The sequence below is a fragment of the Corticium candelabrum genome, chromosome 7 (assembly GCF_963422355.1).
Source record: "Corticium candelabrum chromosome 7, ooCorCand1.1, whole genome shotgun sequence".
Classification (NCBI taxonomy): Eukaryota; Metazoa; Porifera; class Homoscleromorpha; order Homosclerophorida; family Plakinidae; genus Corticium; species Corticium candelabrum.
The window spans coordinates 2,653,338-2,670,899 of NC_085091.1; the positions used below are offsets into that span (position 1 = coordinate 2,653,338).

At 42.1% G+C, this 17,562-nt stretch overlaps 2 protein-coding genes and 1 long non-coding RNA gene across 3 annotated transcripts; 1 reads left to right on the top strand and 2 right to left on the bottom strand.

Moving 5' to 3' along the window:
• Positions 1 to 606: 606 nt before the first annotated feature.
• Positions 607 to 4,825, bottom strand: LOC134182472 (uncharacterized protein K02A2.6-like). Its single transcript, XM_062649875.1, has 3 exons — positions 4,775 to 4,825; positions 3,541 to 4,495; positions 607 to 3,488 (listed from the first exon to the last, which is right to left on the bottom strand). Exons 1-3 carry the CDS (start codon positions 4,823 to 4,825, stop codon positions 607 to 609), a joined length of 3,888 nt encoding a protein of 1,295 aa, XP_062505859.1.
• Positions 4,826 to 5,164: 339 nt separating this feature from the next.
• Positions 5,165 to 5,584, top strand: LOC134182473 (52 kDa repressor of the inhibitor of the protein kinase-like). The gene has a single exon (XM_062649876.1). The coding sequence runs from the start codon at positions 5,165 to 5,167 to the stop codon at positions 5,582 to 5,584; it is 420 nt and encodes a 139-aa protein (XP_062505860.1).
• Positions 5,585 to 13,843: 8,259 nt separating this feature from the next.
• Positions 13,844 to 15,662, bottom strand: LOC134182646 (uncharacterized). The gene is made up of 4 exons (XR_009970376.1): positions 15,572 to 15,662; positions 15,422 to 15,496; positions 14,312 to 14,433; positions 13,844 to 14,244 (listed from the first exon to the last, which is right to left on the bottom strand). It is a non-coding gene; the product is annotated as an uncharacterized LOC134182646 (long non-coding RNA).
• Positions 15,663 to 17,562: the final 1,900 nt, after the last annotated feature.

The window sequence follows — 17,562 nt, forward strand, 5'->3', positions numbered from 1 at the left end:
CATGCGTTTGAGACCGCCAAAGTCCCCATTCCGTAGTCTGCGGTCTGCAGTCTGCAGTCTGCGTTTTACAGCAACCCTCGTCTGATTGCATTCCAATACCTAGTAACTCCACAGCTGTAGTGGTTGGGACTCCAAGGTAGATCCGGGTAGTGTTGTATGTGATAGCGATAGCCGCGAAACATAGTAGAGAAGAATATCACATTGAGGGCAAGCACATGATGCAACAGCGTCGGTTGCAAGCGACCAAGTGCTCGTACCACCAGCGGTGCAAGTCTTCCAACGTGGCGGGAGTTTCAGTTTCCAATCAGCAAGTTTGAGGTGTTTGACGCCGTCTCAGACGAGTGGGGAGTCTATCAGAAAGGGTTAGAGCAATTGTTCGTAGCGAACGGCATTCAGTCAGACTGTCTGACTCAGTAGCGGATCTAGAATTTACATAGAGGGGAGGCCCGGTGTTCATCTTTTTACTGGGATTCTTTCTTTCGAACGGGAAGAATCTTTTGTCCCAATGGGACTTTGATGTATTTCGTCTTCTGCTGAGACGTTGAACTTCCAGAATAAAATAGATCCACATTTCGCTTACTTTTACACAGTCTGCAAACCCTGCAGTCATTTTCGATAATAAATAACAAAGTCCTTCAGTTGTGTCGGTTTTTTGATCTCCCGTCCCGATCTGGTCACCTTCTTTGGCGAGCTTGGGAGTTGCTGTCCCTGTTCTGTGCTGTCTGACGGATCTCCTAGGCTGGTATCGTCTTTGTCAACGTTGTCTGAGTCATAGTCCAATCCCTCGCTGTGTTCCGAGAGCGGTTGCGGTGAGGGGTTTAGATATTGTCTATTTCTCCGCAGAACTTTGCCTTGGTGTTTTATCACGTACGACCGCGGAGTGTCGTGTTGCTTTATCACTTCTGCGGGTTCCCATTCTTTTCCCTTTTGCACTCGGACAACTTCGCCTGGGCATAGTTCTCTGCTTGGTCGAGCTCCTTGGTCATGATAGTACTTCTGTTGCCGTTGTCGTTGTCTCAGCTGTTCCGATACGTCACGAGGCATTTGTGGCTGAAGCACTCCTGGGCCTGCCGGCAACTTCGTCTTCAAGGTGCGGCCCATGAGGAGCTCAGCTGGGGACGCTTGCAGCTGCGGTATAGGGGTGCTTCTTTGGTTGAGGAGCGCCAGGTACGGGTCTCCTCCATCATGAAGTGTCTTTCTGAGCAGGTTCTTAATGGTTTGTACGTTCCTCTCTGCAAAGCCATTAGATTTTGGATACCCCGGGCTTGTGGTTGTAATGGTGAATCCCCATTCATTGGCAAATGCTTGCATTTCTCTGCTTGCAAACGGCATGTTATCAGATATTACTTCTTCTGGAATACCGTGAGTAGCGAACGTGTACTTCATGGCGTTAATGACCGACGATGATGTCTTGTCTCTCAGTTGCTGAACGTCTATGTACTTGGTATAATAGTTCTCTACTATCAGATAATCTTTTGCTTTCAAAGTCATGATATCCACTCCTAGCTTTTCCCATGGTCTTGTTGGTAGTGCATGCGGCAGAAGAGGCTCCTTAATATTGCTCCTCCGGAAACGCAGACAAGTCCTGCACTGACTAACCACTTGGTCGATGTCTTTTGTCATTCCTGGCCAACACATGACTGCTCTTGCTCGCTCTTTGCATCTTTCCAGCCCTTGATGAGATTCATGTACAATCTTTAGCATGTCTGATTGTAGCGCCTTTGGTATGATTATCTTCCTTCCTTTGAAAAATATGCCCTCTGCCTGATGAAGCTCGTCTCTGATCGTCCAGTATGCTCGTATCTTGGTTGGTACATCCTCCATCTTTGGAGGCCAGCCCATTTCTATTTGTCGATTGAGACTTTGTAGCTCTTGATCTGTTGCCGTGGCCTGTTGTAACTGCGCTTTCTTTTTTGCACTTACTGGCAGCGAAGTAACAAAAGCATGGACTTGCATGTCACTGGTAAGTTCTGGATCCGCGTCGTGAGTAGTCGCCAAGTGCGCCCGCGACAGAGTGTCTGCTGCATACATTAGCTTGCCTGGAACATAACGAACCACCAGGTCATATCTCTGCAGCTGTAGCATCATTCTTTGGAGCCTTGGTGGTGCTGCACCAATTGGCTTCTTCATTATAGCTTCCAAGGGCTTGTGGTCGGTCTCAATATTGGTGGTCTTTCCATATATATACGGGTGAAATTTCTTGCATCCGTAGGTGACGGCGAGCATTTCTTTCTCTATTTGTGCGTAAGCTCTTTCAGCGGTTGTGAGTGTCCGTGATGCGTACGCTACTGGCTTGCCTTGCTGCATGAGACATGCCCCTAAGCCACTCTGTGACGCGTCCGCTTGCACTGTGACCGGTTGCTCAGGATCATAGAATGCTAGCACTGGATCACTAGTGAGTGCTCGCTTTATGTCGTTGATGGCCGCATCATGCTGTGTATTCCATTTCCACATGCTTCCGTCCTTTATCAAATCTCTGAGTGGGGCTGTGATATCGGACTCCGCTGGAATATAGGGGGCCAAGAACTTAATCATGCCTAGCAGTCGCTGTACAGCTTGCTTGTCTTGGGGCTTTGGCATACCCGCAATCGCCTCAATCTTTTCCGGATCCGGTCGCTGTCTCTGTTGACTAAGAATGTGACCCATATACTTCACTTGGCGAACCTTGTACTGTAGCTTCTGGGGACTGAATCGCACATTCCTTTCTCTTGCTCGTTGTAACACCTGAGCGAGGGCTTTGTCATGTTCCTCTTCCGTCTTGCCTGCCACAATCAGGTCATCTGCAATCACGTGAACGTTTGGGATGTCCCCAAATGTGAGATCGTTCCTTTCTTGCAGCACTTCACTGGCTGAAGCCAGTCCGAACGGCATCCTTGTGAAGCACTTTCTACCCCATGGGGTGCTGAATGCACACATCCTCGCTGACTCGTTAGACAATTTGACGTGCCAGAAGGCATCCTTCATGTCGACTACTGTGAATACCGCTTTGCCAGCCAGTCGGGCTTGGACATCTGTTATTGTTGGTATGTGGTGTCTCTCCCTTTTGATGACTTTGTTGAGAGGTCTGTGATCCAGACAGATCCTCATGTTCCTATTCTTCTTTTCTGTTATCACGAGATTGTGAAGCCAGTTGGTCGGGCCCTCGACGTCTTGTATAATACCTTGTTGCTGCAGTTTTGCCAACGTCTGTTGCAGTTTGGTTCTCTTTGCATATGGTATGACTCTCGGATGCTGTACCACCGGAATAGCGTCTGCTTGAAGCTGGATGTCATACTCTTTGTCATACTCTCCTATTTCTTTAAACACATCCTTGTTCTGCTCGATGTGTTGCTGCCTGGTGTGACCTGGTTGTATATCCACAGGCACCACATTGTCCACACGCCTGATCAGATCCAAGTCCTCGCATGCTGCTCTTCCAAGGATGGCTAGGTTGTGGTCGATAACATAAAACGTGAGCCTTTTTCTGCAGCTCGCCTTGTTTCTGCTGACTAAACAACTGACCTGAGTTGTGCCTCTGGGTATGATTTGACCACCCAATACCTGTAAGAATCTTGCTGGTGGGCTGCGATTTTGTCCTAAGAACTCTGTACACCTTAAAAGGCAGGATGTTTGCTTGGGCCCCGGTGTCCAGCTTAAAATCAATCTGCGCACGCTCCAGATCAAGGCGTTCCGTCCATTCTGCCGTGTTCCGGATATGTCCTATGAATATAAGTGACATCAGTAGCTCTTCATTCTCGTCGCTGCCTGATTCATCTGCATCCTCGACCTGGAATTCGACCTGCCTAATTTGCCTGGCCGATTGTAGACAGACTTTGGCCAGATGGTTTCTCTTGTGACACGCTGAACACGTCTTTCCGTAGGCGGGGCACTGTCGAGGTGGGTGGAAGCCTCCGCAATACTTGCATGCCGCTTGCCTGGTCTTGGATGACTTGCCACTATCGTGAATCCTCGAGCTCAGATTGGGCATAGTGTCTGGCTCGTTGCGTCGCTGCTTCTGTGTACCTCGAACGGCGCCTATGGGTACTTTCATTGCCTCTTTGTTCATCGCTTGCACCTGCTCCTTTGTTGCTTCTGCTGCTCTGCATATATCCAACGCTTTCTGCAAAGTAAGGTCTGATTCTCGTAATAATCTCTCTTTCACGCGTTCGTCGAGGACGCCAAACACGATCTTATCGCGTATTAGAAGATCGCGTTGGTCACTGAATTCGCACAACGCCGCTTTTACTTTCAGCTCGGTAACCCATTGATCTACTGCCTCACCTTCTAACTGGTCTCTCGACCAGAATCTGTGTCTCTCGTATACAGTGTTGCGCCTGGGGTTGCAATATGTCTTGAATTGCTGGAGTACAGCGTTGACATCCTGTCTAGGATCAGGTTGCTCTGCTTCCTGTGGCGGGAACACGAACGTCTGGTAGATCTCTTGGGCTTCAGGCCCAGCCACATGAAGAAGTATGGCCGTCTGCGTGGCGGGTGTCTTTTTGTCTAACTCAGACGCCTGGAAGTAGAAACGAAATTGCTGTTCTCACTTGCGCCACGTTTCAGCGAGGTTGCGGTCGCAAAACGACATTTCTGCTGGTGGCTTGAGTCGTTCCATCCTGACACCATGTAATGCTTTCAGTTGTATTATGGATTCTACTAACGCAACTCAGCACAGCTAAGTTACTCGCTGTTCCGCGCTTTCAGCATACATTCTACTACGCATGCTCAAAGTCTTAAACTAATAAAGTCACTACTGTTACAGAAGCAACCTCAAAAGTTTGTCAGCCCTGTCAACCAGACCGTACTCGCGCATCTCGACAAGTAGATTCGCCGCTTTCGTGTTCATGTCTTACGTCTGCTGATGCTGAAATTGCTACTTTTCCCATTCGAACAAAAGAATCCCAGTAAAGAGATGAACAGCTCAGTATAGAATAATAAGGACACGCCCACGCATTCCAGAAAACGCAAAAGTTTGAACAAGCATGATCATTTAACACAAATAATTGCATTATTTTGTTGCCAGTTTCTAGCTATGATGATCAGATACATTTTAGACAGTTGCAACTTGAGTCTTTATCATGAGCACTTTCGCTAGAAACAACACTATAGTGTACCCAGTGGCGTACGCAGGCATGTTTCCAGGTTGCCCGGAAACCCCCCTACGGGGGAATTGGATGTGAAAACTATGGGACTTGACGACTTTGAATTCTACCTTGACGATTTACCATCTGCTGATGGGCTGCCTCAGGAGATGCACAACTGGGTCAACAAATGGCGCAGATTCAAAGGAGCGTTTCCTCACACGCCTGCAGATTGCTTGTCATATGCTGACGAAACTATGTACCCAAACATCAACTGTGTGCTGCGCATATTTTGCACACTGCCAGTCACAACAGCAGAGTGTGAAAGATCCGTGTCTGTCTTAAGGCGACTAAAGACATACCTAAGGTCCTCAATGGGCCAAGAAAGACTAAGCAGTTTGGCTCTACTACACATCAATCAGTCGATGACAATCGATTTTGATGCAGTTATTAACAGTTTTTCCAGGAAACATCCGCGAAGAATGATTTTGAAAGACATTTTGTCAACTTGTATAGATACATAAGACATCGTGATATTACAAGGATGAGACTAAATATCAAATATCAATTAAACCATTACTATCAATATTAATCTAGATATTGATATAAAAACAGTTATTAAGATCAATAATAATGATATTAATATAAACAGATTAATATTATTGATATTAATATGGAAACCCCCCAGAGAAATCCTGGGTACGCGCCTGTGTACCGTACTGATATTGCTGCTACGGTAACACTCAAAGCTAGTACTCGTCATCGGGATGCTTCAGAGGGTCTCTTAGTAACATTCGTCTTGGTGCCTTTGGAGCAAAAATATCTATGAGTTTTTCATAGTTTAGAGGTATGTCCTCTTGGCTGTATAGTAGAATCAAGTCGATGAGTCGGTCCTGACACATGGTGTGCCGTAGCTCTGTTTGAATGTAGTCTAGGGCTGAATTAGTCCGCTCAACAGCAGATGCGACAGGAGTGACGGATAATAGATGAAGGAGACATGAATGTTTGGATAGAGACCGCTGTTGGTTGCAAGGACAGTTTCAGGTAATGACTTAGGTAGTGCCTCTTGATCAAACTTTTGCCAGCATCTTACTCGCCTGTCAACTTGTGGGAGAGAGTCTGCTGAGGGCAAGTCGGTGCGGAATGTTTCTTTAATTGATCAATGATCTTTGTTTGAGAATGCCATTAGTTCTGATGGCATTTTCTGGCAAAAGAAGCATCCCTGATACTGCTGTCATAGTAACCTGATTGAAACTAGCTTAAGTTCAGTGATGAAATGATCAGCAAATGGTATACAAACCGACCGTAACCAGAATTCCTCTGCAGTGTGACCAGGAAAGTTGCTGTGATAAACTTGAGCAGCACAACGACGGGGAACAGATATTTCCATGCTATTGAATTCACTTGCTTGCACACACTGTTCAAAAATAACTTTGAAACGTTTTTCTGCTTCAGCTCGAGCGTCACTAACACAATCAATCTCGTTTGCAATGTCTTGGTATGCTGAAAGTACTCTTTGCTAACTCCTTGTAGCTGCTTGGCAATGTTCCTGGTGTATGCAAAGAAATGACAGTATGTGTAAAAAGATACAAGAAGTTCCGATGACGGGACATCTCTGCAGCCTCTGTAAAGGTCTTTGCATCTCATATCTACTCTTTCACATCAGAAAAAGGTGGTTGACATATCTGATCAAGACAATCAATTATTGGCTCATACATGTTGTGGAAATCTTCAAAGGCCGTGTGGCTCTCTACCCAGCGAGTATCACACAAGAGTTGCAACTTCTCTCGTGTGATCTCTGGCTCATTTCTTGTCTTCATCCCATGATTCACTATTTCTAGACATGAGTCAAGCTTGCGGTGGCGCTTCCAGGACTTTCATTGATGAAGCCATTCCATGTACAGTCGCGTTTCATATGTCCTATGTCCGACCCCGTTGGGAGGGGACCCCTGTTGGATAACTGAAACTGTTGCGTACTCAACTATTGTTCATATTATACGGCATTTTTTCCACATTAGGTACACTAAATGTAGATGTGAATCTAAACGAACCAAATGTCTTATTGATCTACAGATAAAAATTATACTTTTCATGATTGAGTTTGAATTTATAATGTGCATGATGCGTTATCTGTCATATCATCATCACCCATGTGGCAATTAAGCTTGACCTGTCGGACATCCGACGTGTTGGATAAGTGAACATTGGATTGAACACAGTTTTTCTGTAGCTTAAAATACATAGAATCAATCCATGATCCATTTTAGCAATAAAATTAAAACACACACAATGAAGATGCCTATTTCTCTAGTGGGTGCACAGTTTGCTGGACATAAAACTGGAATGACTTGTTCTAAACACTCATTCTGAACACTGTAATTACAATCTGTCTCTCTCTTTATATCAAGGAATATTAACATAAACAGTTTCCTCAACTCAAAAAAATCTTGTATCCTTGTACAGTTTAGATGGCATTAGGGGTATTTGTTTTCAAACTTATTGTCAGATTGTGGTTTCTCCTTGCTCTCTGGTGGATTCGTTTGGGGAAATGTTTCTGTTGAATATGTTGGTTGTAGTTTTGGCTTTCATGAACAAACTTGGACGTCCTGCTGATGCTGGACGGGTAGAGAAGGACTTGAAGTGTCGTCTAGCTACAGCAGTAGGTTTCACTCGAATCTTTTTCTTTTGTTTTCTGACTGCCACCTCTTTACCAAACATGTGTAGAGCAGAAAGCAGTCGCTGCTGTGTACCAGGTGAGTGGATTCCTTTGCCTTGTAGTTTTCAATAATTGGAACAAAACCTTTCTACTGCAGCTATGAAGCTGTCTGTGACATGACTTTCATGCAGTCCGTCCTTGATATCTTTAGTGACCTGCATTACTCTTTCAATGACGTCCCTTGACTTTTCATAGCTTCCTGTGTTAATTGGTTGTGCTTGATCTCTTGAAATATATTGCTAAAATCAATGTTGTCGTCAGCTGCAGTTGCCACTTCAGTTGTTTCACATGAACAAGGAGCAATTTTTGGAGGAACGTTTGATATTTTTGTCAGACCAATTCATACTGATGGAAAGAGACTTTAGATGTTCTTCTTCTGCTTTTTGGTGGACACTACTGTAAAAGGAAATGGGTTGGCAGTGTTGTCCTAATGCCACTGCTGCAAAAGCTGACGGCCTTGAGGTGAATACGTTGAGATCGTATTGACACTGCTTTTGCGATACTTCATTGCTGCTGCAAATTGGTGTTTGCAAGGTTGACTTTGCATTCCGATGGGACAGGTGCACTCACCCAGTTGTAAGTCTACTACCACATTGTATTCTTATCTGACTGACTCACAACAGTGTAAACGCCTGGGTCATCTGTTGCGACAATGTCGTAAGATGGAACGGTGTACGCTTTTACTCCTGTCACAGTAAATCTTGTAGAGACAAAATGGTCTAATCTGTTTGTGGCAACAGATATTAAACTTCGCTGGTAATACAGTTCGCGAGTCTGTGTGAGAAGATTGAACATTTGTACCACATTCCAAGCTTTATTTCTTTGGAAAAGGATGTCTTTTCTGATACGAATGCTAGCCTTTGAATAATGGTTAGTATAGTTGCCTCGTGTGGGAATTTTTTTCGGAAACACACAGCCCATTCTTTCATCTGTTGCCAGTAATCACCTAGTCTCTTTTTGAATGTCTGAAAAGGGCTTTTGTCTACTTCACGTTTGATTTCAGTCAATGCTTGCTCACTTGGGGCATAAACAAGTTGTTTTGTTAGTGCCATACAGGTAATTCTGTCTGTACCACAGATACCAAAATTTGAGCTCCACAGCCATCTTCATATACTTTGTAAAAATGAAAGACACATAGGTGTAATTCCGCTTGAGGCCGTGTACTCTTTAGAGCAATTCGTTTGCTTGCACAGTCATCTGTCAATAATGTTAGTGGTCCAAGATTTGGGCCTCTTCCAAAAAATGCACACTTGGGCAGTATGTGGCACAGTGCCGTAAACCCTGCTGACAAGGTAAAAGCATCTTCACTGAATGTCATAACTGCAGCAAGTGGTAGAGCTCCTATTGATGTGCCGCAGCTAAGTATGAACACAGCTGTGTTCAAGTTATCAAGACTGGCTGTTGAGTCACAAAAGACTAGCTTTGCACTTTGTGTGACCATTTCATGGACTCTGGCCATGAGAGGAGTGACTAGAGCTAAAAGGAAGGGCATGGCATCAGTCTTTCTGGTTTTTGGTTTAGGTTCATTCATGTTCATTGCAGCTGCTGCTTCATAAGGTTGAAGAAATACTCGCCCACCCTCTTTTTCATGTTCCTTGTTGTATCGTTGTACTTCCTCGAGCAGTCGTTTAAACGTAGCCTCTCCATTTTATGGTCCAATGTTGTCTGATTGCCATTTTCTAAAGAGGCGTTGAATGTCTCGTACATTTGGGGTTATGGCTGTGTCTGCAAGAGTGCTCTCAACTACTCGTGGATCACTTTTCAGTTGGAGTTGGGTCAAGTATTCATGTTTTGCAGAGGCAGCAGAGCTGCCAGACTCAAAGAGACTAATTTTCGCTTTTTTCACAGCTTCTGTGACTGGCCTAAAGCTGAGCGCATGGCCACTGTGGATTGGGTGGTATGTGATTGTTAAGGCAAGATATTCAGGGTGGTCTGAGATTCTAGATGCCTCAAGTGGGTATATCCTAACTATTAAAGTGCTAGGACACATTGACTTTTTGTCTTGTGTGGAACAATGTATGGTGGTTTTCTTTAGTTTGCACTTCCTTTCTGTGGACATTTGTGACAGAGTTTTTTGTTTTCTGTAATGATGACAATGACGAACAGTTTTAAAAAGGAGCCGCCATTCTTTTGCTTTGAAACCTGTAGTGATTCAATAGGTGGTTTTTGAAACCTCTTCAAAATGTGTAATCCATAGGACAGCTGCAGTGTCACAATTGGCACTTGTCCATGCTTCTAGAGTAAAGTTGCTTGTTTCAGCTCCTAGGAAACTTTGCAATTCATGCTGACAATATGAGTCAACAAAATAGTTGTACCGCTGAGGGAGCAAGGGTATAAGACTGGTAGGGAGGCCTGAATCAGATTTGCATTTTTGTTTGGCATCAAGTGGGTGCTCTAGATTGGCTTCACTGGTAGTTTGAAATTGTTGAAGTGTGTCTGTGCTTAAAGTGCATCTCTTCACATAAACTGACTGTTGTTCTACTACAGACATGGAGGTTTCACTGACATTGTCAGATTTTGTACTCTGTGAATGACTCTCATTAGAAGTGCACCAGGTTACATTAGAAAAGAAAGGATTCCTCTTGCCAGCTGAAACGGCCTTAGCGAGAGTGAATTTTTTCTACCAACTTTGTTTGCTTTTTGTCAGGTATAGAGCAGGAGGGCCAATCAGTAGTTGCTTTGCATGGTGAAGCTGCTGAAGAGTTACATTTTCTCCTGAAACTTTGGTCTTGAAAGTTTTACTCAGACTTAAGCAAAGCTTCTGGCGTTTAGGTTGCTTGAGATGGTGGCTTTGGATTTGCTGAGACTGCAAGTTTTCATCAGCTAATATGGACTTATCTAGGATATTTGAAATTTTAATTTGATCAGAAAGCAGCCATACTGCTAAGGTATTTGTCAGGTAGTGAGTATAAGGGCTTGGTTGAAGCAGAGTTCTCCCCAGGGCGTTTGAGCGTAGCGCTGCGCTATGCTTGAATTTCTACTTCACTCTCAGAGATCAGTGATTTGAGATTGTCTAGATATGCTCCAAATACGAGATAGCAAGTGCATGTGAAGGAAACGTAATCTTAATGATGTAATTTGCATGTTTAGAACCTGCTTACTAAATAGGCGGCTTGAAGAAAGCCAATACTGAATAGGACCGCTGATTGACCACTTTGCAAAAATAGTTCCAGTCAGATTCCAACGGCTGTGCCACTTCAAAGCGCAAATTCTTTGCCATACAGAACAAGACGTGATGGCTACAATTGTGAAGAAAGAGAACCTTTCCTTAGTGTTTCCAAACATTTGTAACCTTGCAGCCATTGCCCAGCTAATCCCTGCTTCCACTGCTGACTGTGAGAGGGCTTTTCTGAACTGAATAGAATAAAGACACCTCTGAGAAACCCCGTCTGAGCAACAAAATCACAGTGCAGCTGCTGTTTATCTCTATTGAAAGTCCCTGTTTAGAAGACTTTGACTTTAACGCTGCGTGTCTGGAGTGGGCGTCCAAAAGGAACAGATGCATTACAATATTGTAACAGAGTCAGCATAATTTCATTATACAGTGGACAGCTTGTAAGATTGAACACAGTTTTGCTTATTACTCTCTAACGTAGCAGCAACCTTAGGGTATATACTCAGTCACTGTTTGAAGCAATGATTACGAATAAATAGTATGTCATTGTGTTTATGCATTCAATTGTGTCACAGTGTGTATCTAGCAAGCTTGCACTGCTACTTAGTAGACTAGTTAACAGGTTTGTCAATGCATGGTTGCAAGTCAAAGCGATATCTTGACTTCAGCTGCTGTCCATGCTAAATTCGTACTCTTCCAACTAATGGGTTACTGATACCCGACAGCCTGTAAACAACAACTAGTATAGACGATTTTCAGCAGCAAGTCTAATATATTGATAGTAGATTAGTATTGCAATTGGGACTTTGTCGTGACGTTATTGGATGGGCGTGGTCTTAGGGAGGGGCTAGCGCTACGCTTTTCTGAAATCCTGGGGAGAACCCTGGTTGAATTAAGGTAAAGTTTGAGTTTTGCTTTGTCACATAGAAGGACAGCTGTGGTGAACAGATGTGTGCCCACAGATTCTCTGGAGAAAATGCTGCAACTGCCACAAAAACAAAGGCAATAACCCCACAAAGAGAAGAACATGTTTGTATTGGGAAATTTTTGCAATGCCTTGATCATGCGTATTTTTCATCTTTTCAAATGTCGGCCTATGCATAGGAATCAAATCATGAATATCCACTCTTTCACCTAAGGCAGTGCTTACATAGTCAGTGGCGTAGCCAGGATTTTTTTCTTACCGAGGCAAATTGATATTAATATTAATTTTTTTATTAATATTAATTCCTTATTGATATGCACTACCTAAGGCTATTGCTGTCATATTGATATGCTTAATTGATTTGACAGGGTAAAAACAGTAAACTACACTTGGATTAGTTAGCAGTTGGCAGATGAAGCTGTCCAATCCTTCTATGTCTCGTGGAATCAAATCTTTGCAGAACATTTTCTCTGCTAATTTTCATATCCTTGTGGACAAACATGAGAGCTAACCCATTTAGCCTATTCTCTCCCATAGTGGTTCTTGACCAATGTTTAAGCCTTCTCATCTTCGAAAACGACCTCTCGCAAGATACTGACCCTACTGGTAGAGTCAACAATAGCTTGAGTATCGCATGCACGAAATGCCACGCCCATTTTTCCTACCGAGGCAACTGCCTCACTGCCTCATGCCTAGCTACGCTACTGATAGTCCAGTGTTTGTATTAGTTCTACCAGCAAGTTGGTAGGAACTGGGTATCCCAATGGGTCACCATAGAAGGAAGCTTTTGAATTCGAATCTAAAGCAGCCACTGTTCAATGATTCCCACTCATCAATGTATTTGATGCAACAGAAGATCCAGTTAAGGCATCAATTTGTACGTTGACAATCAGGAATATAAGTCTAATCTTCTTTCTGTTGTTCAGAGCTAATGCTATGGATGTGTTCAACGTGAATTAGCAAACGTTGGATAGCACAAGGCAAAGACAATCTTGTGATGAGCAATTGAGAAGCGATGCCGTACCTTCAAGCAGTGTATCAGGTAACCATCTGTCACATGCCAGTCTAGGCATTTGGTAGCTACTGTAGTCACGTCACCAAATGCCACAGCAGAGGCTGGCTTGTGTGACAGAATTTGTTGAAATTGCTGTATCTTGCTCAAGTCAAGAGTTCAAGATTCAAAGTGTCAGGAATGTGACAGACCTTGTTGAACCACTTGTCTTCTTGAATAACCTGTGGGAGGACACCACTTAGACAGGAGTATGGACATTAAATTAAGGAACAAACTTGTTTAACTCAAAGCATTTTTATTACTTTACTGCAGTTAGGTTGCAGAGTATTACTAATCGACATTTGTAGTTGTGAATTCAGTTAACATGAGTAGTGGTGAGCTAATATAATTTGTGGTATTCTGGACAGGAACAAATTCTCATGCATATTGGTTAATATCTACACTGTCTAAACAAGATAGTGTAGGCACCCTTTAAAAGAAGCATGCGTTAGCTACAGGTACTTAGCAAGGATGTGTGGTACATGTGATTACAAGGAACTAGTTCATGTAATGTACAATCTCATAATTAAATGGGACATGAAATGCTAACTAAAATCATCTAGTCACTTAGACAGAACACTACAATGTGTAGAAAGAGATTCAAAAATTTACCTGAAGAATGAGATGCTTAATATTTTACATTGTGTGTATAGGATGTGTGAAGAATATTGGAAGGTAGATCGAGAAATGACATATCAAAGTACTCTCTAGCAAAACCTAGCGACTGCTGTGACATTTCTTACCAGATTTATGACGTTTGTTTACCAGTTTACAATGCTGTATACGCATAACTCAATCTTAACCAGTTATAGTCATTACCAGTTGGATATAACAGTGTACGCTCTAGATGTTGAAGAAAGACTCAAAGTAACATGATAATGTTTTGTGCTTGTATATACGTAGTTCTATTTGTGGTCAATTTGAGCATGGCATAAGATACTGTGAATACGCATCATCAACTGCTCCATCTCATCATAGTGAAGAAACACCGCCCTTTGTATTTATCAAGTTTTGAAACCAGAATTACTGTAACAGCTAGCCCTCATATATGGAGCCCTATCTGAGAGCAACTCCCAATCTAACAGCCAGGGACACAATGAATGGCAGATCGTTCAAGTGAGCATTATAGATATAAATAGATACACCATCATGTATGCAAATCTATTCAGAATCTCTTTCAGCATGGCTGGTCTTCCAAAAGATCCTGCAAATAATCTATCAAATGTACAAAGTACAATAGCTAAAAGCACTACGAGTCAAAATGCAATGCAGCTATACAAACTTAGTTGCACTCATTTCTTCAGAAAACTGGTCACGGCAGCTCCCTGAAGAAAAGGCACTTTCTGTGTAACTCTGTGGAGAATCTCAAAAGATGAACTAAAAACTCAAACCTTCTTTGACTTACAAGTGCAGTACATACAACTGAGACATTGCATGCAAGTACCTTATCGAGATCCAGAAAATGTTAATTAATCGAAACATAGGTGACTTATGCCTAAACCACACATGTAATTCGTCTTCTGGCAGGTGCAACAATGGAAGTTATCCAGGTTACTCATCTAGAATCTGCAACAACCAGAATAAAGAAGTTACGTTGACTCTATTTACAATAATGACTGTGTTAATTAATCAAAGAAATATGAAATGCTTTAAATCAATAAATATTAACTGCAATAATCAATCGACATTTACTATATAAATTTAATTAATAACATTGACTGTAGACATCAATCAAAACTTCCAACACTAAATATTAGCTCACCAATACATATTAACTGAATTCACAACAACAAATGTCCTGGATTGTTCATATTCCTTGATCTATAGAGAGGAACAGATTGTAGTTAGAGTTTTCAGAATGAGTGTTCAGAACAAGTTATTCCTGTTTTAAGTTAAAATGGATCATGGATTGCTTCTATTTTAGGCTAATGAAAAACTGTGTTCTGTGGCAACAGACTGTACATGGCGCAGATCAACAGCTTCCTGTGATCCTACCTGTGCCATACATTTCTTATGCAAACAAATTAATTGCAGTAACAGCAGAGTACATGATTAATTAAAAACGGGTTCTTCTGCAATAGTTACTAGTATATATATATATATTATATATATTTAGAAATACATATATTTTTATATAAACCCACCTACGTGGGTATCTAACACACATTATCCATATATATAATGTAATGCAACAACTGTCTATTAATTTGTGAAAATTTAATGCTCGCATGATACAAAGTAGATTAATGTTAGATGCTGATGTAATTGCTTGGGATTTGCCGGTTTTGTCAGTTAGTAGTTTGTTTTAAAATATATTATCTCTCTCCCTAATACACACACACACACACACACACACACACACACACACACACACACACACACACACACACACACACTTATAAATTATAAATTACTATTTATTAAATCACATTTAAGGTTCAAAAATACTACCATAAATACATAAATTGTGCTTTAATGTTACTAAATACTGTATTCTAATAAATTAATAATTAGTTAATTAACTAATATCAATTAACTAGCAAAATGTACAAACCTCTGCCATTTTGTATGATAGTTGCATCACGAAAAGCTTTTTCTGGAGTCAATTGTTTCTCGAGAAAGTCGATTTCTGCAAAAAAAATGGTTTGTAGCAACCAACATTCCCCGTATTGGGGCTCTCCTTTCACTAGCCGCTGTTCCTTACTGAGTGTGGTAACTGATCGCAGAGAAAGCGCAATTCTCCCACGATCTGTCAGCATAACACCTCACATTTCGAACTGCTAGCCATTTGTGCACGTGAGAATGGTCTACTGTGCACGTGCAAGCTAAACTTATCCGGGCTCTATATCCGGGATGTGTGTATGAAGTGGACCCCCCAAAATTTGCTCAGATATGGTGTCACAGCGATTTGTACGGTAGCGGCGGATTGATATCAGTTCGCCGTTCTCGGCCGCACTGATATCAATAGACACAAATAGTGTAGCGCGCGTTCCCAAATGTGTAAAATTTACTTTTCTAGGTATTACAAAATAACGTGCGCTATTCTAGATACAATGGACACGTCACCGTCTTGTATTCTAACTAGATGAACTGTGGAACATGTGTGCGCGCTCTTCGATCTGCTAGCAGCTCAGGGGACCCCAGTTTGGGATCGTTGTTTGGTGCATGTCGTGGGAACGGTACTAATCGACTTTCCAGTGAATTGGATACGAGTAGTGGGTTTCAGAAACCATACTCTTCCGTTGCAGTGATTGCTGGTGCACTGAAATCTTTTTTGGTGTGTTTAGATAATTAATTAAATTAATTAATAATAATAATTACAAAATTAGACAAATACACACATGAACACATTTAGTTGTAGATGTGTTCAGTAATGATGTAGTCGTTATTGTAGAGTTATACATTGCAGAAATTTCCAAAAGATAATTTCAAACTTAATGCAGGACTGAAAAACGTCTTTGGATTGAATTATTTTGTGAATTCATGTTATTTTGTTCCTGATGTGTATGAAATCTCTACAATAACTAATATATCATATCATAGACACATGTGTGGGTTAGTGGTCATCTGTGTATTATATATATGTGTGTGTGTGTGTGTGTGTGTGTGTGTGTGTGTGTGTGTGTGTGTGTGTGTGTGTGTGTGTGTGTGTGTGTGTGTGTGTGTGTGTGTGTGTGTGTGTGTACACATACACAGATGACCACTCACCCACGCATGTGATATATTAGTTATTGTAGAGATTTCATACACAGCAGGAACAGAATAACATGAATTCACACAATAATTCAATCCAAGGACGTTTTTCAGTCCTGCATTAAGTTTGAAATTATCTTTTGAAAATTTCTGCAATGTTTAACTCTACAATAACGACTACATCATTACTGAACACATCTACAACTAAATGTGTGCATGTGTGTATTTGTCTAATTTTGTAATTATTATTAATTAATCAATTTAATTAATTATTTAAACATACCAAAGAGATTTCAGTGCACCAACAATCATCGCATCAGAAGAGTCAAGGGCTACTCGTATCCAATTCACTGGAAAGTCGATTAGTACCGTTCCCATGACGTGCAGCAAACAACGATCCCAAACTGGGGTCTCCTTAGCTGCTGATCGAAGAGCGCGCACACACGTTCCACAGTTCATTTATTTAGAATACAACGAGAATACAAGGCGGTAACGTGTCCATTGTATCTAGAATAGCGCACGTTATTTTGCAGTACATTAATATTAACTAATGATTGTGGCATTGATATTACATAACTTCTACACATTTGATAACGCGCGCTAGACTATTTGTATCTATTGATATCAGTGCGGCCGAGAACGCCGGACTGATATCAATCCGCCGCTACCGGCTTCCGTAGATTTGCCCTGCTAAGGGCGCGACGCATGCGCCAATTTACCATATAAAGTGTGAAGCCGCATCAAATTTGGCGCCAAATATTCTGTTTCAGCCGTCAGTGATATGTCCTGTTAGCCTACGACGCATGCGCCAACTTACCATATAAAGAGTGAAGCTGCATCAAATTTGGTGCCAAATAATCTGTTTCAGGAGTCGGTGATTTGCCCTGCTGCGGCTATAACGCATGCGTACACATACCATATATGGTGCAACCTACTTAAATTTGGCGCCAAATATTCTGTTTCAGACGTCAGTGATTTGTCCGGTGAAAGAAATGAGACTGT